Source organism: Microcebus murinus, chromosome 16 (assembly GCF_040939455.1).
Source record: "Microcebus murinus isolate Inina chromosome 16, M.murinus_Inina_mat1.0, whole genome shotgun sequence".
NCBI lineage: Eukaryota > Metazoa > Chordata > Mammalia > Primates > Cheirogaleidae > Microcebus > Microcebus murinus.
The window spans coordinates 14834012-14859325 of record NC_134119.1 but is presented as its reverse complement, the minus strand read 5'-3'; the positions used below and the strand labels follow the sequence as shown (position 1 = coordinate 14859325).

General features: G+C 46.4%; 2 protein-coding genes across 2 annotated transcripts in view; one reads left to right on the top strand and one right to left on the bottom strand.

Moving 5' to 3' along the window:
* The window catches only part of PCSK2 (proprotein convertase subtilisin/kexin type 2), a 229894-nt gene extending 213644 nt beyond the window's left edge, over nt 1-16250 (top strand). The window contains exons 11-12 of the mRNA XM_012759525.3: nt 4059-4286; nt 12977-16250. Coding sequence (XP_012614979.1) covers nt 4059-4286; nt 12977-13463 — 715 coding nt within the window. The 3' untranslated portion in view covers nt 13464-16250. The remainder of the gene's footprint in view (nt 1-4058; nt 4287-12976) is intronic.
* A 6569-nt stretch (nt 16251-22819) lies between these two features.
* Nucleotides 22820-25314, bottom strand: part of BFSP1 (beaded filament structural protein 1) — a 36276-nt gene continuing 33781 nt past the window's right edge. The window contains exon 8 of the mRNA XM_012759533.2: nt 22820-23936. Coding sequence (XP_012614987.1) covers nt 22987-23936 — 950 coding nt within the window. The 3' untranslated portion in view covers nt 22820-22986. The remainder of the gene's footprint in view (nt 23937-25314) is intronic.

Below are 25314 nucleotides of genomic sequence, written 5' to 3'. Positions count from 1 at the left end.
GGGAGATTTTCCTATCCTGAATTACCTAGTTGGCCAAATGTATTCATAAGGTTCCTACAAGCAAAAGTGGAAAGCAAGAGAGTGAAGATCAGAGTCAGAGACCTATTGGAAAAGGCCACCCTGCTGGCTTTGAAGACAGAGGAAGGGGCCACAAACTAAGCAAAATGGGCAACCTCTAGAAGCTGAAGGAAGGTAAGGAAGCAGTTTCTCCCATAGAGCCTTCAGAAAGGAGCACCCCTCTGTGGACATGTTGATTTGAAGCCTAGTAAGACTCATTGCAGATTTCTGACTTCCAGAACTGTTAAGAGAATAAATGCATGTTGCTTTAAGCCAAAAGAAAGAAAATTAGATCATCAATAAGGTTCAAATGGCTTTGTGGGATATGATAGCTCTGCTTCCAAAATAGTATTTCTTTAGGAAAGCTTATTTTTTTAACTGGATGTGTGGTGATTTTTAAGGTTGAATACCCCTTAAAACTGAAAGTCATTCATTTACATTCTTTGAAATATTGTGACTTGTCTATTCTCTTCTAACTTATTTCAATTTCCAGTAAGTGAGATAGATTTTATTATTATTAACAATAAACTCTTTATTGAGCACCCAGCACTGTGCTAGCTATTTACTTACCTGATCTGTTTTTGTACCCTGCAACAAACCTATAAGGCCTTGGATACATTTCAAAGATGTGAAGGCTGGAGCTCAGATTGTTAAAGTAACTTGTCCAGTTCCCACGGTTGGATTTAAACCTAGGGGTGCCTGGGTTCCGACGTGGGGCTCTTTCCTCAGCCTCACTATTAAACACAGAAGAGGCGCAGCCACCTGCTTGGCTGACGGGCTCACTACTCATTCTGTCCATGGCAGTGGGCCACAGCGAATGAATGAATTAGCTCTTCCTCAAATACAATGCTCGAAATCAGGTTTTGATTTCTTTGAGATAGATTTCCACACAGCAGTGACACCACGGGGTAGTATGGAAATTACTGGATTTCCTCTCACCGTTCATAGCAGGTGAGCAAGCAAAAAGGCAGAAGAGAAAAATGCCAGTTTGACTCATAAATGCATTATTTTCTCAAACTGGAAATAATCCAGAATTTAGAGGATAAACTTAAAATATTACAGATGAAAGAAAACAAATGGATCTTCTGCTACTGCAATCATCTCTTACGGATGAAGAAAACAAGGCCCAGAGAAGTGAAACAACTTGCTTACCTTACATTGCTCAGAAGAAAAGATCAGATCCAATGAGTAAAGAGATTAAAAGTCTCCTGTTGGCTTCTAGAATTTACCAGATGTTAGTAGAAGTCATTCCTCCAACCTTAAAACTGTAATGTCTTTAAAACATTTCAGTTTTCAATTTCTTTAAAGATGCATGTGTTCTCCTTAAATTCCCTTTGCTGCCTTGATAATTGGGAGGAAAATGTTAATTGGGTTCAGGGGAACTTGATGCTGTAAATAAAAGTATCATGCTCTGAAAGAGAATGGTGAGGGGAAATCCTCACAAACAGGAGAGAGACTAATCTACTCCTGTTAGAAGTCGGGTTTGTAGTTAGCCACTTCCTAAGAGATCCTTGCTGATCCCTGGACCAGAGTGGCTCAAATTTCCTGATAGTTAGACTCCCTGGAGTGCTTGTTAAAAACACAAATACCCAAGTCCATCTCAGCCCCACAGAATCAGGAGCCTGGAAAGCTGCGTTTTGCTCGAGCTCCCCCAACGCTCTTCAGGAAGTAAGGAAGCTCCCCACACCCTGTTTGCTCAAGCTTGACTGCATAATGAAAATACCAGATGCTTGGATGAGTCCAGGAAATCCAAACCTGTGAGCCCTGACATCACTTTTTTAAACCATCCCCAGATGATTCAAATGTTCAGGGAAGGTTGAGAACCACTGTCACAGACCAAGGTTCTCAAACATCAGTGTGCAGAGAAAATCATTTGGAGAGTTATCTTAAATGCACATGCTCAGGCCCACAATCTCCAAGATGCTGATTTAGGAGGGCTGGGAATCTACACAGGTCACTAGTGCTCAAGTGGTTCTGACACAGGGGCTTGAGGACCACAGTGAGAACCCCTGACTGGGATAATGCAGGAGCTCCACTGAAGGCTCCCTCGGCATCCTGAGCTCCCCCTAAAATGACAGCCCTTACTTTTTCAATATTGAGTTATCCATCTGTCCCCCTAGGCTCTGTAAGGGAAGGGACCTCCCTGCGACATGCCCAAAATCAGCACAGTGCCTAAATGTGGTAGACACTCAGTAGACATCCATGCAATCACTTCATTTTGCAGTCCCTTTCCACATGGCTGTGTCTAATTTTCCCACCTATTACACAAAACATTTGAGAACAGGGAAGAATATGTCACATTACCTGTCCTACAACCTCCAACACAGTGACCTTTATCTAGCAGATACTTGTACATGTATTTATATTTATATTTATCTTGCAGATACTTGTACATGTATTTATATTTTTATGATTTGATAATAACTAGTACCTGTGATTCTCGAGCTACTAGGTTGGGTTAAAGCTTAAAGCAGGTTGATGAAATACCTATTTTGCAGAATAGTGTATTCTGTCAATTCTGAAATTGCTCAGAAGGGAGAATTAAGAAAGACCCAGTTTTACTTTTTAGACATATGCAAATGGCTAGTCAAACAGTGTTCACAAACTCAATTACATTGGGGTATGTGCTATGCTCTGATTTATCTCAGAAGTGAGAAGTTCCTCATTCTGACACATCTTCTCTCTCTCTTTCTCCCCCCACCCATGAGACTAAATCTGGAGAAACATCTGAGGGTGTCCTTCTCCAGGCATTGGGAAGTATAGAACATTTTTGCAACGAAGATGAGAAATGAAATACCTGCTAGCCCTGTCATTAACCTGCTAGCCAGCCCTCAGGTCATTTAGATCCTCATTTGTCAACACCTCTGAGATTAACAAATTCAGAATCCCATTTCAGCAAAACACTGAGCTTTTAGCCATAATCAACTTCAGGAACTTTCACAGAATTCTCTCCAGTCCTGGGGGACCATATGTCCAAAATTTGTTCTGAATCTCCTCAAATAAGCATTGACCTCCCTTGGAACTTTCTCCTTAAAAGAAGAAGGTCTGAATTTCAGGATCATTGGAATCCTTGACTATTTTCTCTACTCAAATCCTTGATATTTTCTCTACTCTTGAAGAACTGGTGGCCTCATTTTCAAAAATGGAACACACTCATGTAGCCAGCACCCAGATCAACAAACAGAGCACAACTAGCACCCCAAAACTCCCTTGTGTCCCCTCCAGTCACCACCCCTAGAGACTAACCACTAATAGGACTCCTAACAGCATGGATTAGTAGTTCTTATTTTTATACTTCAAACAAATGGAATCATACAGTATATTATCTTTTCTGTCTGGCTTCTTTAAGTCAACACTGTATTTCTGAGATTCTTCCATATTATTTAGAGTAGCTATAGTTCATTCATTCTCATTGGTGTATGGTATCCCATATTCGATAAGTTACACCTCACTTTGTTTATTCATTCTACCATGGCTGAGAATTTAGGGGCTTTGTACTTTGGGGCTATGAGCATCCTAGCACACGGCTGGGGAATAGATACACATTTTGTCAGGTGCGTACCTAGGAATGGAATTTCTGGGCTATAGCTTAGGCATATGGACAACCTTAGAAGATACAGCCAAACAATTTTCCAAAGTGGTTGCAAATCACTTACATACTCATCAGCAAAGTACACGAGTTCTAGTTGCTCTGCATCTTCATCAACACTTGGTATTCTCAGGCTTTTTCATTTTAGCCATTCTAGTGTGTACGTTAGAATGCTCTTTTGAAATAAACTTATTTAAGTAAAAAAAAAGCAAGAAGATTTTTTAATTGACATATATAGTGGTTCTGAATAGTGCATGGCCCCCCTCCCTTGAATTGAGGGTTCACAGGTGTTCCAAAACCTTACGAGGGGTCCGTGTCCTGGGTGTTATTTATCTTAGTCATTGTGTGTCTCTCTCCCTCTCTCACCCTGCCTCTTGCCCTTGCTGCCACGCTCTCTGCTTCCTGTATCCAGCCTGGGGCTGACCTGGCGAGACATGCAGCATCTGACTGTGCTCACCTCCAAACGGAACCAGCTTCACGACGAGGTGCATCAGTGGCGGCGGAACGGGGTCGGCCTGGAGTTCAATCACCTCTTTGGCTACGGGGTCCTTGACGCAGGCGCCATGGTGAAAATGGCCAAAGACTGGAAAACCGTGCCCGAGAGATTCCACTGTGTGGGAGGCTCCGTGCAGGACCCTGAGTAAGTAGGGGCAGAGGTCCTTCTGCTGCATGGGGACAACGCCCCAGAGATGGCGCCATGGCATTGACAACAGTAACAGATTCCCTCTCCATGTCAAGGGCAAGGGCTGGATCTGAGTCAGGGGCAGCCAGCTCCCAGGCAGAGCTGCAGAGTTAGTTGCACAACTCCAGGGGGTGCCATTGACATAGAGCACAGTTGTGTACCTCAGAATCCTTGCTTCTAGTGTGAGCCTTAACCGTTTCAGGGGTTATGCCATTATTTTTAAGTGTACAAATCAACCAGTGTTACCAGCACCCAGATCAGTAAACAGAACATGACCAATACCCCAGAAGTCTCCCCTGTGTCTATGCCATTATCGTCACCCACCAGGGGAACCTCTATTCTTACTTCTAACTCCATAGCTTATTTTGCCTATTCTACACTTAATATAAGTAGAATCATACACTATGTTCTCTTTTCTATCTAGATTGTTTTGCTCAGAATTATGTTTGTGAGATTCGAACATGTTCAGTGTGTACTTGTAGTTTATTCTCATGGCTGAAGAGTGTTCCAGTGTGTGACTATAACAAAATGTATTTATTCATTCTCTCTGGGGGGCAATGTAAGGACTTGGTTCTATTCTGAGTGAGGTGGATTGCCACTTGCAGGGATCTGTGCCAGGGGTGCCCCGCACAGAAACCACTGGGTTGGCCAAGTGTACCTACTTCCCTTCCATCATCCCAATCATGGCAAGAAGATCAGTCAACAAGGACTCTTCTTTATGTAATTTCTATCTGGATTCTTCCAACAGTAAGATAGAGATATCAATCCTTATCACTGTCATCGTTTAGGTATTATTTACATGCCATGAAATGCACAGAACACGAGTGTGTTATCTGAGTTTCCATAAATGTATACACCTGGGAAACTACCACCCAAACAAGAGATGGAACATTGTGTCAACCCAGATAGATTCTCCCATCCCCCTTCCAGTTGGTCCACACACCCTAACGTAGACAACCGTTGCTTTTATTCCTCTCACCACAGATTAGATTTACCAGTTCTTGGACTTTCTCTAAGTAGAATCACGTGGTATGGACGTTTTAGCATACAGTTTCTTTTACTTGGCATTAGGTCTGTGAGAGTCATTCGCATGATCTCCTGTAGCAATAGCTCGCTCATTCTCCTTGCTGCTTCGAGTTCCGTCATAAGAATAAGAATGTGGTGTACAAGGTGTATAAGAATACACCTCTTGGCTTGTGTCATTTAAGCAGTGGTAAAATCCATCCCCAGCCCGGCCTTAGTTCTGTTGATCATTGAGCTTGACTAAAGTCCAGCCCCTCTCAGAGTTTATCCTCTTCCATGCTTTCCTTTGGTCCTAGACTCTCTGCAGATTTGTAGTCGGTTACCCAGGCCTGAATTCAAATCCTGACTTCGCCAACTTTAGACAACACTTCTGACCTTTCTGACCCTCTATTTTAGCAATCCTCAACCTTTGTGCTCTGTCCCCACTTTGGCAGGAAGATGAAGTCTTGGGACCCCATCTCAGTAGAATGGTTTTTTAATTCATTAGACAAAATACATAAGATTACAAAGGAAGCCAATTATATTGAAAGCCAGTCATAAAAATGTTTTTAAAAGCAAATTTGTGATGAAGTAACATACATCCTTTTTATCAACACGTTAGTAAAAAGCTCGAGTGGCAAATCTGATGGCCAAGATCCTTTCAGAGCAGTGACAGTGACCCAAATGCTACTGTAGGACACGTGCACGAGCGTGATGGGATATGAAAATCTCTGGGTTCTTTGATGACAAAGTCTGGGGAAGCGCTAATACCGCTCTGCTTTTCTGCCTCCATTCGGAATCAAAAGAGAAGCTAAGCTTCCATTATAGGTTAGTGATAATTAATGTGTAGGGTTTTTTCCATCTAAATGATTAGACTCCCCAAATTCTGTCCTAATGGGCCCCCAAATAAGAGCCTCTTCCCTCTCTCCTCACCAATAAAGGCTGCTGGGAGACCTTAGCAACACCCAAGTATAAAGCCAGCACACCGTAGGCACTTAATAAATGTAACTTTGCCTCTCCCTCTCATCCATGACTTTAAACACTCCTAGTTCACACTTAGGGAAAGAAGAAAGATAATAATATCCTAGAATTTTGGATGAAATAATTGCCTGATTTTCAAATTGCCAAACTGTGTGTCCCCATGGCCTAAAGCATCCTCCCACGAACAAGTGTGCGCCCTTGGGTGTACCTCCTTCCCCAGGCCAGCGTTCCCTGTGCTTGAGCGTCCCGCCCCAGGCAAGCTTCTCCTGTGGGTGACTGTCCTCCCATAGGTGAACGTCCTTCCATGGCAACCACCCTCCCACAGGGGCGTGTCAGCCGTGGGCTAGCATCGGCCGTGGATGGGTTCCTCCCGTGAACCAGCCTCTTCCCGTGGCTGAGCGTCCCCCTTGTGTACTCACTGAGCTAGAAAGTGGCACCAAATACATTACTGCAGAGCTGTGCGGTTTTTCCGCAAACCAGTCCATGATTTTATAAGGCCTCGCTCTGATCAGCACCGCATGGCAAAGTAAAGCTTCAGCCCAAGCCCTATATTAATCTAAAAACACAGAGCTGCACAAGTCCTAAGTGATGTTATAAATGTCCTATTATAAAAATAGCTACTCGGCAGAGTTCCTCGCAGTTCTCCCAAAGCTGCTGTGTCCATACATCCCTTTTGCTCATCCTGTACCCCTCCCCTCGGTGAGACAGGCTTCACTGCGCTCTGAACAAGTTGACCGATGTCGTCAAGGTCACGGAGGCTGTAAGTGTAAGTGAAGGAAGGAACTGAATTTTATTGCATGCCTACTATGTGTCATGCACTGTATGGACACATAAGCTTCATAGACACCCGATGGCTGAGGGTGTGCCTGCCACTCACACAGTCAGGGTGATAATATTTTGCAGCATTAACATCAAACTGGTCTCATGCTGTGTCTCAGGGAGAAGCACCCACTATGTGCCTGGTATTGATATATGCTAAGCACCCACTATGTGCCTGGTATTGATATATGCTAAGCACCCACTATGTGCCTGGTATTGATATATGCTAAGCACCCACTATGTGCCTGGTATTGATATATGCTAGGCCTTCTGCCTACACTGTATTTAATCCTCGTAAGCCCGGGGTGCATGTCCTATCATTGAGTTTTTAGTGGTAAGGAAGCTGAGATGCAGAAAGCATAAGAAATGTGCTCCAAGTCACAAAGGGCAGACCAGGACTTGAAGCAAAGCCCTTCTGCATCCGAATCCTGGGCTCTTTTCACTACATGATGAGGACATGTGCTGAGATGAAGAGCAGTTTATCTTCCAGATTCTGAACATGCTTAGCATTCTGTCATAACCCACATAAACGAGGAATTTGGAGCCAGAGGGAACACTGGAAATCATGTTGTCCGAGCCCATCTTCTGAGGGATCTGAGGCCCAGAGCTGTGATCATCCCAACATCTTACAGTGAGCCAGGGACTTTACCCAAGGTCAGTGCCATGTTTTCAATGACAGGAAGCCAGAGAGCCATCTCAGCACTAACTCCTGGGAGCCCTCCACAAGGACTGGGCCTTGTCTGGCATGTTCGCTAGTGTATTCTTGGTGCCTAGAACAGTGCCAGGCCCTTAGTAGACACAGAAGAAGTATTTTCTGAATGAATGGGAGGATGCCTATCTTCAGCCAGTGTTACCTGGGCACCAGGAAAATGTCTCAGTCATGGCAACGGGACCAGCAGACTCGGGGAGGAGGCCCTGCCTGGGGTGGAAGGGCTCTGCGTCCGCTCAGTGCCGCCTGGTCTCTCCTCCAACCCCGCACTGAACGTGTTCTCGGACGCAGGCGAGTGAGGTCTAGTGCAGGCATGCTGGTTGGAGAGCTCAGAGGCCAGACAAGGAGCCTTAGGGGCCACCCCAGGGCTGGCCATGCCGCTCAGCAGAGAAGGCCCTATTGCCACCAGGCTCACTCCCAAGGCCCTGGGGGAGAGGGATCAACAGCCCTGGCCACTGCCACCATCTCAGACATGCAGGGCTGCACGCAAACAGCTCCCAGGTGCAGTGAGTGGCAATTGTCAGGTTTGTGGTTTCCTCAGCCTTAATCTTCCTGGAGAAGGAGTCAATTTGAAAAGCAATTTTCTAAGGAGACTTTATCAAGAGAGTCGGTGAAGGGTGCTCAACTAAAATCAAAAGGAAAAGTACAACTGGCTGTGAACAGCTGCGGCAGCCACGTGGGATGAGCGGAGCCAGCCGGGCCTGCCCGTCAGCCAGCACGGAGCAAACCGCTCGGCCCAGGCCACCCCAGCCCTTCTGTGCACCCCGAGGGGACTGCTCACTCGGCTCCTTGATGGATGTGGCAAAACATGTGATCCCACTCTGCACTGTAAGTAAATTCGGAGCGAGTGCCAGAAGCAGCGTGGGAGTGAGGGAGTGTGCTCAGCCCGGTGCCTGCCGGGTGACAGTGGCCCAGCCCTCCTGAGCTGCAGTGCCTTCATGCGTGAGTTCCCGCCCACCCGGCTCCGTTGCACGGGGAAGAGAAAACCTCACGGCAGCTCCCTGCTGCGTGTTCTCTCGTGACTGCCACATAAGCAGGCGTTTTAGGCACTGGAGAAAGAGTGGCTGTTATTATTACCTATTGTGATTATTCTAACAAAACAATCATAGCTTCATCACTTTATCATGCAGTTAAGGATTCATAACACAGACAGCATTCCCCGCAGCCTCCTGGAAAACGACACCTATTTCTAGGCAATAGGCAATCGAACATTTATTTGCAACGATATGCAATGAAACAAAGCTACAAGCTGCCCTGAGTCTGTGTACCTTTTGTAGGACTTAAACACTAGGCTTTTGTATATCATCTCTAAAAGTTCAGAGAGGAGCTCTTAAACCTCCTGGTTCACGCCTTTCTTTTCTGCAGTCAGGAAGTTCCAGAATATGGCCTGAGAACTAACATCCTGTGACTATCTAAGGTACCTCTGCAGAGCCTCGTTTTGTTCCACAAACAACCATCTCTGATTTTAACCTTCTTATAAATTGACTGTTCCTAAACATGTAGCTCCTTTTTCCTTTAAAATAATTGTATTCCTTTTTCTTCTTATAAAAGCAGTATATGGTCACTGTAGAAAAATCAGAAACTACAAGTGAGGGAAAAAAAAGTAAATAAGAAACACCTGGAAAATATTGTTCCTCGCGCCCCTGCCCCTCTCCACCAAATGCCATGATGCCTGCCAAAAACCTTACCTGCGAGAGGAAGGTATGTTCTCCTCTCTCTACCAAGCTCGCTCCCTTTGGAATTCACATCGGGCTTTTAATTTAATTCTATAGTAACTTAACATTCCCAGAAGAGTCCAGCCACATGCGTCCTCTCTCAGGGACCCGTTTCTGTGCAGAAAGCAGTTCACACGGCAGGGCAGGGATCAGGGGAAGGTTTCTAGTGGGTAATTCCTCCAGGGCACTAAACAAGCCAGACTCCCCAGGGGTACCTGGCATGGCCTCTGACCCTTGCACACACCCCAGTGTCCAAGGCTTCTAGAAAATTCTGAGATTCTTAACATAAGCGTGTGTGTTTGTTTTCACTCCAGCCTGTCTTTTGGCTTTCCAAGGTGCATGATAAAATTCCAGCTCTTTTTTTCAGCCTCCCTCCATCTGTCCCTTGCACCCTCTCTCACAAACGCACGGCGCTCTCCTTAAGTGAGACCCTTAGACTGGGCAGTGTATGGCCTGTGTCCTGGTTTCCCTTGGTCAGCCTTGCTGTCACTGCCTCTCCCTCTGTCTTTGTCTCTCGTGCCTTCCCTACAGCCCGCAGGCTTCCTGGGAGAGACAGGTGGGAGAGCTGCGGAGGACTAACACAGACAGGGTGGGACACACCAGCCCTCATTGTTCTGCCATCAGGCTGCTTCTTGGGAAGGGCTCCTCTGCCTGTCGATCTGATTTCTGGCAAACACGGACATCTCATTTCTGACGCTCAGCCAACTGAAGAAATATTTTCCATGTCCCCCCAGGGCAGCACTGTCGCTTTTCTGCAGGAGTTTCCACAAATTTCCTCTAAACCGTCTGTCACTGTGTGACTCCAGTTCAGAAGTGTCCTGAGTGCAAATTGGGACCAAAAAAGTTTGTTTTTTTTTTCTTAGAATTCAGCTAGTGTTTTGAATCCTTAAGATAATAGTGACTATTGCATTTGACAAATGAATAGTGATGCTTTATAATGTCTAGAATGGTTATACTCAGAGTAACAGTCTCTGATTGTTGGCTCGTAAATTTCCTTCTTGAATGTTTCAAGAAGACCTGGGCTATAGGATAGGAAAGGGCCTCCCATTCAACACAGAACTCAGAGCTGGGGTCTCTCTTCCTATCTTCGTTCCCTGTCACCTCCAACTGTGCTACTCAGAGAGTTGCAAAGCCTCTCTGGCCCAACTCTGGAAGGAAAGCCCCCATTCTGTCGTGCCTGCCTATCTGCATGGAAGCTCAATGGTAGAATGTAGCATTTCGTCCTCACACCTTAAAGTTGGACATTCCAGAGACCTCCAGAGAGGTCCAGAAAACCTGCATTGACACTTTCCCCAGTGGCCTTTCCTAGAACCTGTGAGCCAGGCAAAACCTGAATGCCCTTGAGATTTTCTGTGTGGTGTTCTTATCAGGTTCAAATTCAACAAACACAAACAATTTAGAACCGTCATGTCTAGCACGGAAGCAACTAGCCACATGCAGTTATGTAATAAAATTAATTAAAACTGAATTAATTAAAATTGAAAAAAATACATTGAAAATTCATTTCTTTGCTCACACTAGCTGCATTTCAAGTGCTCAGTAGCCACATGTGGCCAGTGGCTGCTATACTGGAGAGCACAGGTATAGAACATTTCCATCACTGTAGAAAGTTCTAGTGGTCAGCACTGGTCTAGACATTTGTAAATATACTACATATATGAGTGTGTGTATAGACATACACATCTTCACAGCAACTCTTCAAAGTAAGAACTAATGGCCCCATTGTACACGTAAGGAAAATGAAGCTCAGACCATTCAAATACTTGCCCACAACTAGACCCATAATCTGAGATTCTTTATGCTACCCCACACAGCTGTCCATCTGGGCGCTGTAGCCCAAACAATCTTGAGTCATTTATCACCTCACGTGTTCTGTTTCTGACCCTGTTCAAAATAAACAGCATCTTCTTTGAGAGATCCAGGTCATGGTCTTCCACACCCTGACCTCCAAAGTTGGCTTAGTGCCTGCTCTCCACCAAACTGGATGATTTCCCCAGAGCCTGGGAACAGGAAGACCACCACCACCACCATCCGGGTCTTCATAACCAATGGATGTTCCACCTGTCATTCAGCACGTGGCATCCAGACGGAGCACACACACAGCAGTACTCTGGGAAACTGTTTAAGGATGCGTTTGCAAAGCTCCTCGGGAGAGTACTGCCTTTATGAATGAGCTACAACATGCTCTTTAGCAAGCTGGTTCGTGGCCTTGGTTTCAAGGGCAATGCAGACCAAGGCTTGGCTCTCAGCTGGGTGTGCAGCCAGTACCTTTTTGTAGGTGTGCTCTATAAGATATGTGTTTTATAAAAATAACCACCAGTTTATGCTCAAAAATAAAGCCGTGTGGAGGTAGAATATTAGCATAGGCAACGGGCCAGGGAAGGGAGTCTGGCACCATGCACCCTGACTTGTGCTTGGTGTCTTTATTCATGGTCTTATTTAACCTCATAAGAACCATCCACAATGACAGTGAAACTTCCATTGCTTAAATTTGCCCAAGCTCTCATGAGCAGTAAGCATAGAAGCAGAATTCTAATCCAAATAGGTTTATTTCCAAAGTCTAGAGTCTTTCCATTAATAACGTGCAACCCTCAAATGTAGTTTCTTTCATTATCTTTCTAGTGCAAGAACCTCTGAGCTTCTCCCATTCCAGGAAGGTCATCTCTAGAAAGGAGACTGTAAGGAGAGACAGCCTAGGGGATGCTTAGGCTCAGCCACCATGGGGCTCTAACTCTTTGGCCAAAGAGACTCCCAAAGTCTCCTGATCTTTCATAGGAATATCTTTCACTAGAATTAATTTACCCAGTGCCCACTCTTTTCAATGGTAGTAATAACAATTCTATTAGCAGTCACTTCTATTTATCGAGATACCTAGTACTTTAAACAAAAGGCATTATGAGGTCCTGCCCCAAAAGTCCACTTTGACACAGGACTTGGGTGCTGACAGTTTTTTGAGAGATGGTCCCAGGAAATACAAGTGAGGAAGCAGTGTGAGACAGGGAAGGGCGGCAAAGCAATAAAGAAGACGTTAATGAGCAAGTTGCCACTGTGGGCAGCTAGGCTCCGTCCTGCTGGGGGCACTGAATTGTGCCACCGAAGAACAATGACGTCGGTGTACTTATCACATCCTGTCAATCATTGGTGGAAGGTTGCCCCTGACAGGTTAAATCCCTGACACCTTTGGGCTGCCCTGCACGAGGCTGAGCAAGCTCCCACAGTGCCCAGGGAGGGCAGGTGGCAGCCCCAGGGAAAAGCTGGGAGATGCTGGTGCCTGTGATGGGAGGCAGTCAGGGTGTGTAGAGGCTGCAGCTGCAGGTAAACTCAGAGGAGACTCAGCTTCAGAGACCGGAAGCTGGCTTCCAAACCCCTCGTCAGGTGCATGCATCATCCCTTACTCTATCTTCTCCTCCCTTTGCCCTCAGGAAAATACCACCCACTGGCAAGTTGGTGCTGACCCTCACAACGGACGCGTGCGAGGGCAAGGAAAACTTCGTCCGATACCTCGAGCATGTCCAAGCCGTCATCACAGTCAACGCGACCAGGAGGGGAGACCTAAACATCAACATGACTTCCCCCATGGGCACCAAGTCCATCTTGCTGAGCCGGCGTCCCAGGGATGACGACTCCAAGGTGGGCTTTGACAAGTGGCCTTTCATGACCACCCACACCTGGGGAGAAGACGCCCGGGGAACCTGGACCCTGGAGCTGGGCTTTGTCGGCAGTGCTCCCCAGAGGGGGGTGCTGAAGGAGTGGACCCTGATGCTGCACGGCACGCAGAGCGCCCCCTACATCGACCAGGTGGTGAGGGATTACCAGTCCAAGCTGGCCATGTCCAAGAAGGAAGAGCTGGAGGAAGAGCTGGACGAAGCCGTGGAGAGAAGCCTGAAAAGCATCCTCAGAGAGAACTAGCACTGCACACCTGCCTCCCCGCCACCCTCCGCCCCCCGCCTCTGCCTCTGTCCTCGCTCCACGTTCTGGCAGGCGCCTAGCAGTGACTGTCGCCCGCACAAGCAGTCCCGTCTTCTTGATCTGCAGCTTCGCTCACTGTTGATGATTATTTTCATTACAATGGAAGCAACCTTTTTAATTCTATGCCCCAAATACAGTGTTCCCACCAACACCTCTGTCCTGTGTGTGACTCTAAGGTCTTTATTTCTGTCATTCAAATGGGTGATACACTGCAAACAAAACTGGGACAGCATTCCCCTCAATTTTTTTTTCCCATTTCTGAGAAAAGAATGCATTGAAAGAGCCACACAACAGTGACTCCAAGAACGTTTGTCCATGGTCTCAACTGAGAAGCCGTTATGCGTAACAAGGAAATCAAAGCCGGGGACAGAGGGTGAGCTCTGTGCGTCTTTTGAAGCACAGGAGATGCTGTAAATCCTTTGGGGAAAGGTGTTTTGAATTTAGCAAGATTTGTCAGGGACATAGACTAAGGTGGTGTGACTCCAAAGTTGCCACCCACCAAGAGCCCTAGTTACTGTTGGGGAAAAAAGATTCAAAAACCGTGAGCACTGGCCATTATACCACCAAGACCAAGATCACAATTCGCCCCGCCCAGCCGTGTGATGAACATAAAACCTAAGTCACATGGTTGTCCTTTCACCAGCTGCGGCTCTGAGTTATGGTATTTAACATCTGCTAGAGCAGCCCAGATTTCTCTCAGTTTGCATAGAGTTCATCCTGACCTCAATTTGCTGGGGCTCCTCACATAACTATCCAAAAAAAAAAAAAAATTGAAGGCAATTCTGGCAACATGTCTGGTGAAAGTAGTTTACTAGTTTTTAAAACAGGAGCGTTCCTTAAGTCACTTTGGGGCTTTATAATCTGAGCTAAGTGAGAAGTGAGGCGAGTATATTTTTTGACAGCTGTGCACACATATACTTGGGCTTTGATTTCCAAAAATATAATTCCCAAAAGAAGTATCTAACTCCCTCAAGTTGAGATTTCATTGATGTATTGGGGAAATGGCTCTGTCTGGGGGGAGGCATCTATGAAGGATGAAGGGAGCGTGTTTGCAGATAGGAGCGGCCACCCTCATACGGACCTTCATTCGTACGGAGCCTGTTCTGCCAGGGGGGGCCGTGCCAACTCACCCCACGGTACCTGGAGGCCTGAAGGAGGCAGGAGAAGACTTCTGTTAGGAAAGCACATAGTCGCCATCTTGGCAACTTACGCAATCCATGAGAATATTTAACATGGGACCCAAAGGTTGTAGCTGTCAGCCCCCAAGAAATACCATTTCATTCCCAAATAGACATTACCAAAGTGACCTATCGTCACTTTGTTCAGCTACCCAGGGACTGGCTTCTCTTCCCCGATCCCAAAGCATAACCATTTTCAAGAAATGATCTGTTTTCAACCAATCCTGGCTCCATCCCTCCCTTCCCAAGGGAGCATGTGGCTCAGCCGGGAGCTCCTTTACAAAGCCAGCAACACAAGAGCACTAGGTTCTCTTCCCTGCAGGTGGCCACGTGAAGAGGGAAGTGTGAAAACCCCGTTTTCTTTCTTTTTGCCCCCATATTGGCATGAATTTCTGTCTTCTCCAACACCCTGTGACCTTCTCTACATCATGCTTTAAAGTGTACTAATATGATTTTTTAAAAGAAATTTATTACTTGTTGCAAAGGTCTTTTTAAACCAGTCTAGATTTAAAGAAAAAAAATACATGGAAATCATTGAAAATTCATGTCACATTAATGGTCTGAAAATAAACCAAAGGACATTATGTGTGCATGTGTGTATAAGTGCACACAGAAATATATATACATATGTAGACTATATACATGTGTGTATATATGTGTATATATATATACACTTGTATAAATGTATATACACACATATACCTAAAATGTGTGTATGTGTATTTATTGAAGAAGCAGACACCACATTCATCTCAAAAAGAATATTCAGAGGATATCAAGATGATTCTGGCTGAAGAAAAAGGCCGGTGGAAATTCAGGTGAAAACATTCATCAATTCCCATTATGTCACTTCTGTAATTTTGCAGCTCTCTGTATAAACATTAAATGTCTTATATTGCAGCAAAAATATAAAATAGTTGTCCATATTTTCACAGTTGTGGAATAATTTATGAAATTAGAAAAAAAATTATCAGCTTCTTAATAGAAATGGCCAGTTTTGATATGAGTATACAGTATATAAAAATATATATAGTGCTATATATAAATATTTGGTCTCCATTTCATTTTTTGCATCAGTATTAACACCAAAATATGTCCAGCTAGTGATGTTTTTATGATATCCCTGATCCTAATGCAAGAGACAGTTATTTATAGTCATTTATTTTAAAAAATGAAAATAAGCGAATGATAATCAGGTTGAGATTGTTACTCCCCGTGACAAAATTTTATAAGTAAATTTCAAAAGACATGTTGTAAATTAGGAGGCTCAACAATAAAACATTACCTTCCAGAAATTATGTGGGATGTGCTGTATCTTACATGAAAACACTTCCATCCATTTAGGGGCAGATAATAAAAAGTTGCCAAAGAGAGGTCTAGAAAGCCTGCTTTAGTAAATATGCATGAAAGATTTATAATTAGCATATAAATCACACACACATTATGATCTACAGTAGCATTTTTCAAATTCAGGTTACATCCATTAGTGGGTTGTAACATCAGCGTAGGAAGTCATTTTTTAATAAAATAGGCTAGGATAGAGTAGAATAGAATAGATCATGCATATCAAGGATAAGTATTGTTTACTGAAATATTTGTTTCAGGTGTGTGTTTGCACACATGCATGTGTGCACGTGTGTGTCAGAGCATGTGTACTGGCTCACAGCGTAAAACACATTTCTTATTGTGGACATGGTCAAAAATCCTTTAGCAACACTATTCTAGAATATACTAGTCAGGCCAGATTAAGTTATACTATAGTAAAAAACAGCGTCAAAATCTCCATGGTTTACTACAACACAGGCTTATTTATCATCCACGCAAATTCCAGTGAGGGTTCAGGTCACTCCCCAAAGCCACAGACATCCATGCAGTGACTCAGGAATCGAGGCTGCTTCAGTCTTATGGTTTGCAGTCCTAGCATGAAGCTGTTACAGTCACCATGCAGAAGGGAACCCATGGAGGCCTCTCATCCACTCTTTTATGTTCGACCCACAGGTTGCACACACGCCAGTTCCTCCCGCTGCCTACTGCCAATGCTGGCCAGTGAGCCTGTGTAAATACAAAGCAACCAGGAAACATCGGGCAACTAATGGGCTACTTGGTGAACATCAGAGTCTCTGCCCCAGAAAGTGCTCTACGTTCCTTAAAACATATTCTTAGATTCACACCCAACAGGTGCGGTGCGCACTGGGGAATGGGCAGGCTTGCAGCCTGGCTCAGGCGGTACAAAGGCAATTTATGCAACCAAAGTGTTTGTACCCCCGTAATATTCTGAAATATAAATATATATATATATATATATGTATATTCTTAACTACGAATTTACGTGGCAACCTCTCTTTATGGATGGTACCATGAACATTATTACAAACTAGCAGTACCTTACCTCATATGACCACACACTATTCTATAAAAATCTTAATAGTTATTAATAAAATATTAATATACTCTATTTATCATAGTTCATTATAAAACCAACTTATCATTTTGTCCTCTGATACAACACTTAAAGTCAATTATTAAAATCGTCATCGTGCCTATGACTAAAAACATATATTGAAGTTCCAAAGTTTGATCTCATGATACTGAGACACTTCTTTTCAAAACTTAAGTTCAAAGACTGATTTCTAAAAGGTTAAGTTTAAAAAGTTGATAAAATTCTTATAATATTATTACTGTTTGTCATCATTATTACCATTTAGAAATTAATGACTGGTTTTCATGTGATTATATGAAAACCACATAGTGCGAAACCTCAGGACACATAGCCAAGCATTTTATGTTGACAGAGAGAGAGAGAGAGATGCTGAAGTAGGGGAATTGGTGATCTTATAGTCAAAGTAAGCTTTTAGCTGCAAAGAGTCTAATTTGAGAGAAACTTCTAAAAAGTAAAATGCAAAGATTAGGGACAGTAGTTGTGGGAAAGGATAAAAGGTCCTTACAACTCTTCAGCCCTGCGGGGAGGCGACACACAGGTGGGTGTGTTGAGACCTGAAAGGTGGAGCTGTGCCCGCAGGGCAAAGGCAGAGCAAACTCTGGTGGAGGTCTGTGGAGTCCTGCCACGCAGTTGGGTCACCTGACCCGGGTACAGGGCCATGGGACCAAAAGACTAAAGAAATCAACCTAGCAGCTGGTTGGCTCCAAGGTTGCCCTCAGGATAGCTGCTCTAGCACATGAACCATGCAGTTTTTTTTCTGGTAAAACCAATTCTTAGAGATCTTGGGGCTGAAATGATCTCAACCTATTCTCAAACTTTGGATGGGTGGGCAGGGGCTGGCTGGTGTGGGGCTGGTCATGGCATGCAAGTGCCCAGTGGGCCACTTCCGGTCAGCAGAACTGCAGGAAGCAGCGAGCTCCCACCTAAGGGGAGAGGTTGGAATTAATACAACTTGGAAGCCTCGGGGGTCTCACCAGGCTGGGACCCAGACCTCTGAGGAGGGAGCAGCAAAGGGCTAGTGCGGGTAACCCTAAGGAGATTGCAATGAGGCTGGTTCTGTAAATGCTTAAAAAACTAAAAACTGGATTCAGCTGCTGCTGCAGAAGGCACTGCCACTGCCAGGGTGAGGACGCTATCTCATTCCGTTCTGGCTGCTGTCACAGAATGTCATAGAGTGGGTACCCCACAAACAACAGAAATTTATTTATCACCGTTCTGGAAGCTGGACGTCCAAGATCAAGGCGCTGACAGGTTCAGTGTCTGGTGAGGGCCCCTTCCTGGTTCATAGCCGGCGCCTTTTCACTCCAGCCTCACGTGGTGGAGGGAGCAAAGGGGTCTCTGGGGTCTCTTTTACAAGGGCATTAACCCCCTTGTATGAAGGTTCCACCCCTGTGACCTAGTCACTTCCCGAAGGCCCCACCTCTTAATACCTTCACCTTGGGGATGAGGACTTCCACATACGGACTTGAGGGGGCATAACCATGCAGACCATAGCAGAAGTGTTGCTGGGTGATGTGGACAGGAGCAAAGGGACCAAGTCCCTTCTCCCTCCTTCAGCCTTTCAGGCCTCCCCTGGGTCCCCTGAGTCAGAGCTTCTCAGGGAGCAGCAAAGCTGGACGGGAGGGCCGTCCCAGCCCTGGCCACACAGGGTAGAGAAGACAGGAGCTCACTAACCAGCACACTGAGCCTCCTGCCGTCACCGCCCCAACAACCCCCTGCACCAGAGACCTTGTCCAGGGTTTGGGGTTGACCCAGCTTCACCCAAACCTCCTTAAGTTCTCTGTTGATACCAACAGTTATCTTTGGGAACTTTGGGATTGCAAGAAACAGAAAACCAAATATAACTAATGAAAACAAACAAGCAGTAACTCAAAATTACATGGAGTAGTTCTCAGGTGGGCCAGCACCATCCTAGAAAAAGGACAGCAATTGGAAGAAATCTGGGGACCTAGACACGTGGCAGGAACCCACGGTGATCTCGTCAGAACACCCCCAACAGAGAAGAGGGCATTCGTAGTCTTGGTTTTATGGGACTGAGATTTCAAATTTGAACAAGAAGGAATCCGGCTAGTCTAGTTTGGGTCACTTGCTCACCCCTAGGCCAGAGGAGGGCAGGATGTCTGAACCAACAGTCTTATCAGGGCTGTATCCAGGGTGGGAGGAGCAGCTCCTCAACACAAGGCCAGGGCTGCTGCCTGAGGCCTGGGAGGTATTTCTGGGCAGGTGAGGGCAGCAGATGCCAACCCACTGTCTTAGGCTGGGTGCTCCCAGAAGCCACGCACGAGACAAGGAGTCCTGGGCAAGCCATTTATTTAAAAGGAAGCACCCATGTACAGGGGAGAAGGAAAGTGAAACAGGAAAGGGAGGGGACCAATGCAGGGGGCACTGATAAGTGGGTTTCTTCATGGGCATCTGAGGCTCAAACCCACTGGGGGCCTCCAAGCGACTATGTAGAATATGCTTAAAACTTCTCCTAATGGAGGGTGGGAGAGCTGGGGTATTTATCCACCAGGTCCTGTCCATCCTTGGTTGAGGGCTGCTGCTGAAAGCACAAACTCCCTGGGACGCCCAACCTGTCCAGTGTATGGACCAAGCATGCTCCTGTGGCCATAGGAGACCCTAAGGCCAAGAGTCGCAGGTACTTGCAGCAAGGAGCCTCAGAGTGTGGGCATGAGCCAGAACAGCAGCAGGATGGCTCGCTGACTCGTGCTTGGAAATGAGTGGGGCAGGAGGCTGCCATATGCCTCTCTACGGAGAAGGCAGCTTTGGGAAAGGCTTGCTCTAGGACTAGACTCTAGGCTACATCAGGGAAGAGGCGATGGAGACCCTGCCACCAGTGCTGCTGGGAAGCCTGCTCTGAGCCCCCATGTTCACTAGCAAGAAACTTTTTATAAAACAAAAGTCATTGTGCTTGCTTTCAGAGACCTCGGGGAGAGGAAAAGCCAGGAATGAACCCATTCTACAGCTCCCCAGGAAAGCAGAACCAAGCAGGGACAGTGGAGAGGAGCCATCAAGAAAATGAGCAAGTGGGGAAAATCCCTAGGACTCTCGGGGAGGGGGGACAAAGAGCCTGTCTGGGCCTCAAAGTCTCCAGTGCAGCCAGCCCCGTATTTCACACCAGGGGCCCAACATTCAGGCTGACATAAGTCTGCTAGGAAATGCCACTTATTGGGTCCCTGCACCCGACCATGACCTCACCTCCTTCCACTGTCCCTCTCCAAACCTGTTTATTTCTCTTCCTGGAACAGGCCAAGTCTATTCCTGCCCCAGGGCCTTTGCACTTGCAGATCCTGCTGCAATCATGTGCAGATCTAGGGGAAATACCCAGATCTACAGGTGCTTCCCCTGCTGTCATTCGGATCCCATGTCACTGCCTTCATGGGGTCTTCCCTTGACCGCCCAATTCAAAGTAGACGTCACCCTATTTTATTTCCTTCACAGTATCTTCTCTACTTAATTTTCTCCTCATAGTCAGCTTGCCTGTGCAGTTCCTGCCTCCCCCACTAGACAGTCACATCTCTGAGAGCAAGACCATGTCTCATTGTCCCTGGCTGCCTCCCGAGTGCCAGACTGTGCCTGGCACAGAACAGATCCCAATCCAGTTTTCTTGGTTGACTAAATATAATATAAAAATGAGCTTTCTTTCCAAAATGATACCCTCTGCCTTTTTAAATAAAAATATTAACTGAACACATAGTCCAAAAAATAAAAAAGATTTAATGGGAAAAAGACAGACTTTGCAGTGGCTATTAATGCTTAATAAAATATACACATAGGCCCGAACTCCGAGTACATCCTGCGCTCCAGCTAATGGGTGGTTTCCATCATTCTCTCTTAAGCTTTTAAGTCATAAATATTTCAAAACTGTGCAGTGGAGTGGGTTCTCCATTCATCTTTTAGGAAGAACAACAAAAGCTTATTTCTTCCTTGAAATCAAAACCTCAAATGAATTCAGAAAAAGATTGCTTAAAGCTCTAAATAGAAAGAAAAGGTGATTCCATTTAGTATTCTATTATTTGTAAGAAAGAAATGAAAGAGTGTAATTTGTGACTGTCAATTTTCTCTAATAATGTGTAGTTGTCTTGCCACATGCTTTTTTTTTTTTAGGCCAATGCAATAATCCATTTAAGTGCATTCACTCAGTGTGTGCTTAGTGTATTTTGCAACATCTACACAGAGGAGTAATTTTTAAATTGGCATACTTGTAAAAACTCATTTTTTGGACTGTTAGTGAAAAAATAAATGCCTAAGGACAACCTAAAAATTTTGCAAAGATTCTGGTTTGGAGTAATTTCTATTTCTTAGGACACTGACAGAGTAAGTACTTGTATGCATGTGTTTGCATGTGCGACACACTCATGTGTGTGTGTGTGTGTGTGTGTGTGTGTGTCGAGGGTATATTATGGTAATTAAGACCATAAATAAGTCTGAAAAATCTCCCCTTATCAGCACAGCATACCATCTGGCACATAGTATATGCTCAATAAAAGCTCATTGGACTAATTACCTAGCTTCTAAACAAGGAGCATATGCAGTGACATTTGAGTTTGCTTCTTGAAACCTGACCTTGGATTGCAATCTCTGAGTGAGAAAATTTTAAGTATCTCATACAAAAATCCATTCAGTACACATGTAGTGGCAGATGGCATTGTGCCCTCCCTGTGCCACCTGACCCTTACTATTTGCATGTATTTGCAGGCCTGACTTCCAAATGCCAGCATGTGTATTTCTTTGCCTATTGGCCCCCAGAGTTAACACCCCGAGAACACACCTCCCACTGGCTGGCAGGAGTTGGGGGCTTAATACCCCGGCTCCCTCCCCACCCAGGGACGATGACTCTCAGGCACGTGTTCCACCCCGGCTCCCAGAGTTCCTCAGTGGATCTGGCTCTGGCAGCCCTCGGTGCCACGTGACCTGGTGACACGGCTCTCATCACCTGCCTTGCCTTCCCTGCACCCCTCTGCACCCCACTGCTGGCGCTTCCTAAGATCATATTCCAGTGAAACTTTTCACATGCAAATCTTTGCTGCAGGATCAGCTTCTGTGGGAACCCAAACAAAGATTCCTTGAATCATTTTATCTCTAACAAAATACTCGTCCTCACAGGCATGTACTCGTGCTTGAGATGGAATGAAAATGAGCCGGTGTCATCAACTAGCGCTTTTCTGTGTGAAATCCAGACGGTGTCTGGGTCTCTAACGAGTCATTGTAGGAAGCATGATGAAGAGCGTGTTTCTTTCCTAAACAAGGATGGTCTGGGCCAGGCGCTGTGGCTCACGCCTGTAACCCTAGCACTCTGGGAGGCCGAGGTGGGTGGATTGCTCGAGGTCAGGAGTTCGAAACCAGCCTGAGCAAGAGTGAGACCCTGTCTCTACTATAAATAGAAAGAAACCAATTGGCCAACTAATATATATAGAAAAAACCAGCCGGGCATGGTGGCGCATGCCTGTAGTCCCAGCTACTGGGGAGGCTGAGGCAGGAGGATTGATTGAGCCCAGGAGTTTGAGGTTGCTGTGAGCTAGGCTGACGCCGTGGCACTCACTCTAGCCTGGGCAACAAAGCAAGACTCTGTTTCAAAAAAAAAAGGATGGTCTGGTGGCCGTGTAACGGAGCACCCTGTCCTGAGCAGGGGCTGACCCACCCACATCTCAAAGCCCCTGTTAATTAGACAAAGGACATGCAAGCAAAGAAAACGTTTTAATGAAGGCTTCATTGGCAACACCAGACAGGTCAACTATGGTCTAATCCAAACAGGAACCCTCACCCTTTCATCATCTGTTCTAAAATATCAAAGCTTTCCCTACAGTGGCCCCAAAGACATTTTCTCCCATTAAGCCTGGGCATTCTAAGAGCCCTTCTCTCCTGACTTCTTCTTGTTTGCTTTTGCCTTTCCAACCATGGTCTCCACAATGACAGCGGTTTCTTCGTACGTCTGAATGCTCTCTGTTGAAATCTTCTCAATGGATTCCACCACTTCCACCGTCTGATAGGCCAAAGGCTTGGGAGGGCTTCTATCTGGCAGACTTCTTCTCCTAGTGGCCTCCAGCCCCTCCTGGATGGCCCCAGGCCTTTGAGCCTGGGGTGTAGGCGGTTCCTCGGGACCAGGTATGACTGTGGGGCAGGGTCTCCTGGACCCTTCATCCTCCTTCTCGCCGTCCTGTTTCTCCTCTGGGCCTTTCGGTTCTTCAGCGCTTATCTCACCCTCCTTCTCTGTGGTCGGCTGGACGCTCAGGTGTTCCTCTTCTCTGCCCTGGGGGACCCCCTCCCCATTCTCCGGAGGGGCCTCAGGCTGCTCAGGAGAGGGCTCCACCTGGTCCTCAGGACGCACGGAGTCTGCCTCGATGGAAACCACCACCCCACCTTTGGCGGGGATGGAGGAGACACAGAAGTCAGGGTCCACGTAACTGGCGTCCCCCGTGACCAGCACATGCCGCCCTTTGGTGTAGAGGTCAGCGGCCGGCTCGGGCTCCTTGGGGCTTTTCACTTTCTCCTTGACCAACTTGGACAGTTTCTCCAAGGCTTTGCTTATCTGCCCTCCGTCTGGCACATCCTCTGGGGTCCCTTCTTGTGTCAGGGGACATGCCTCTTTGCCCTCTGGATCAAGCTTAGATTCACCTTCCTCTTTAAGTACCACGTGCACCAGCTTCGTGTCTTCTAGACCTTTCAACGGCACGTCTTCCAGAGGCCCATCTGCTTTGTCTTTCGCCATAATCTCCTTTCTCCTTGGAACAGTCTTGGGGAGGCCTTTTTGTCTTGGTTTTGCTGCCGTTATATCCTGCACAGCCCTGGTGAGATCTAAGAAAACACACAGGCAGTAAGTCAAGCACAATGGTCAATGAAAGGGTAAGAAAATGAATTGGTTGAAAAATAGGCTAACTCTATTGGAGACAAATGTCTGGCACTACGGTGGGGGTTCCTACATCTGGAGCAGAAGCAACGCGGAAAGAGCCCTGGCTCTGTTGCTCTGTGGCCCACGTTGAGGCCACAGCTCTGCCAGCCAGCTCTGCAACTTTGAACAAGTCACCGGATTCCTCTGGGCTTCCACAAAAGGAAGGGAAGGTGCTCCTTGTCCTGACACTCACGGTTCACCACTGCACTGGGCAGGGCGTGCTGAGACACGATGCCCCACCCTGACTGTAGTCCCTGCCGAGCCCACGGCAGGTGCTTAGATCCACAGACTAGACAGGGGAAGCCCATCCCTCAGTGTCATCCCTCCTCCGACTTCCTCAGAGGAGAAACAGCACAGTTGTCCGGGCCTCCGCGGCTTGGGGACGGAACCCATTCACAGTGTAGCTCCCTCATCCCACATTTATCTCAAGCTAGATAAATGCCACCAGCCCTTGATAGCACCCCCTTCCTCCTGAGCCAGAAGAGGAACCCGTGCTATTAAATTCAGAAGTGATGGGAAGCCCCTGTCCCCAAGGCTTTGCTCATGTCTTCAGACCAGCTGTTGGACAAACTAGAAATTAAAGGAAATATACAAAAATCTCACCCAGTATAATCTATGAGGCTTCCTAGCTCCACCCATATAGTGATTTTTGAACTTTTTCAACCCAAAGGTCATCCCCATCCCTCCCACAGGTCAAGACAGAAAAGAGAGCCACGTGAGCAAACAGCAGAAATGGGTCACAAAGCCACAAGGGGGCAGAGGACAGAGAGAGGGACAGGTCACAGGAAACTGTCAGGAGCAGGGACGCGAGGAGAAAGCACTTATAGGACCACCACGGCATCTCAGGGCCCAGTGCCAGAGGACTACACAAGACCCCTTACTCAAAATTATTACGAATCTCAGGACAGTGACAACAGAGCGTTAAGCCAAGCTGGGACCCGTGCAGGGCAGGGCCGCCCGTCTGCGGAGCCAGCCCGGGTGCCCAGCCGAGGCCTGCTGCCCCCAACGATGCTCCACAGACCCCTCCGAGCTGTCTAGGAAACGCGGACTTGCAGGCCCTGCGTGTATGAGCATCGACATTACCATCCTCTCTTTTCTCCCAAAACACTGGGTTCTGCTCAGAAGATTCGGATGTGAGGTGACATTTCACAGAGCAGACGTTGAAAGCAGAAGCCGCGTTTGCCAACCAGGCTGTTTCTGCTCGGTTTTGAAGGGAAGAAAGAATGGACAATCGCTGGGCCTCCAACACCGCGTGGGACATGGGATCAAACGCCCTTGCGCAGA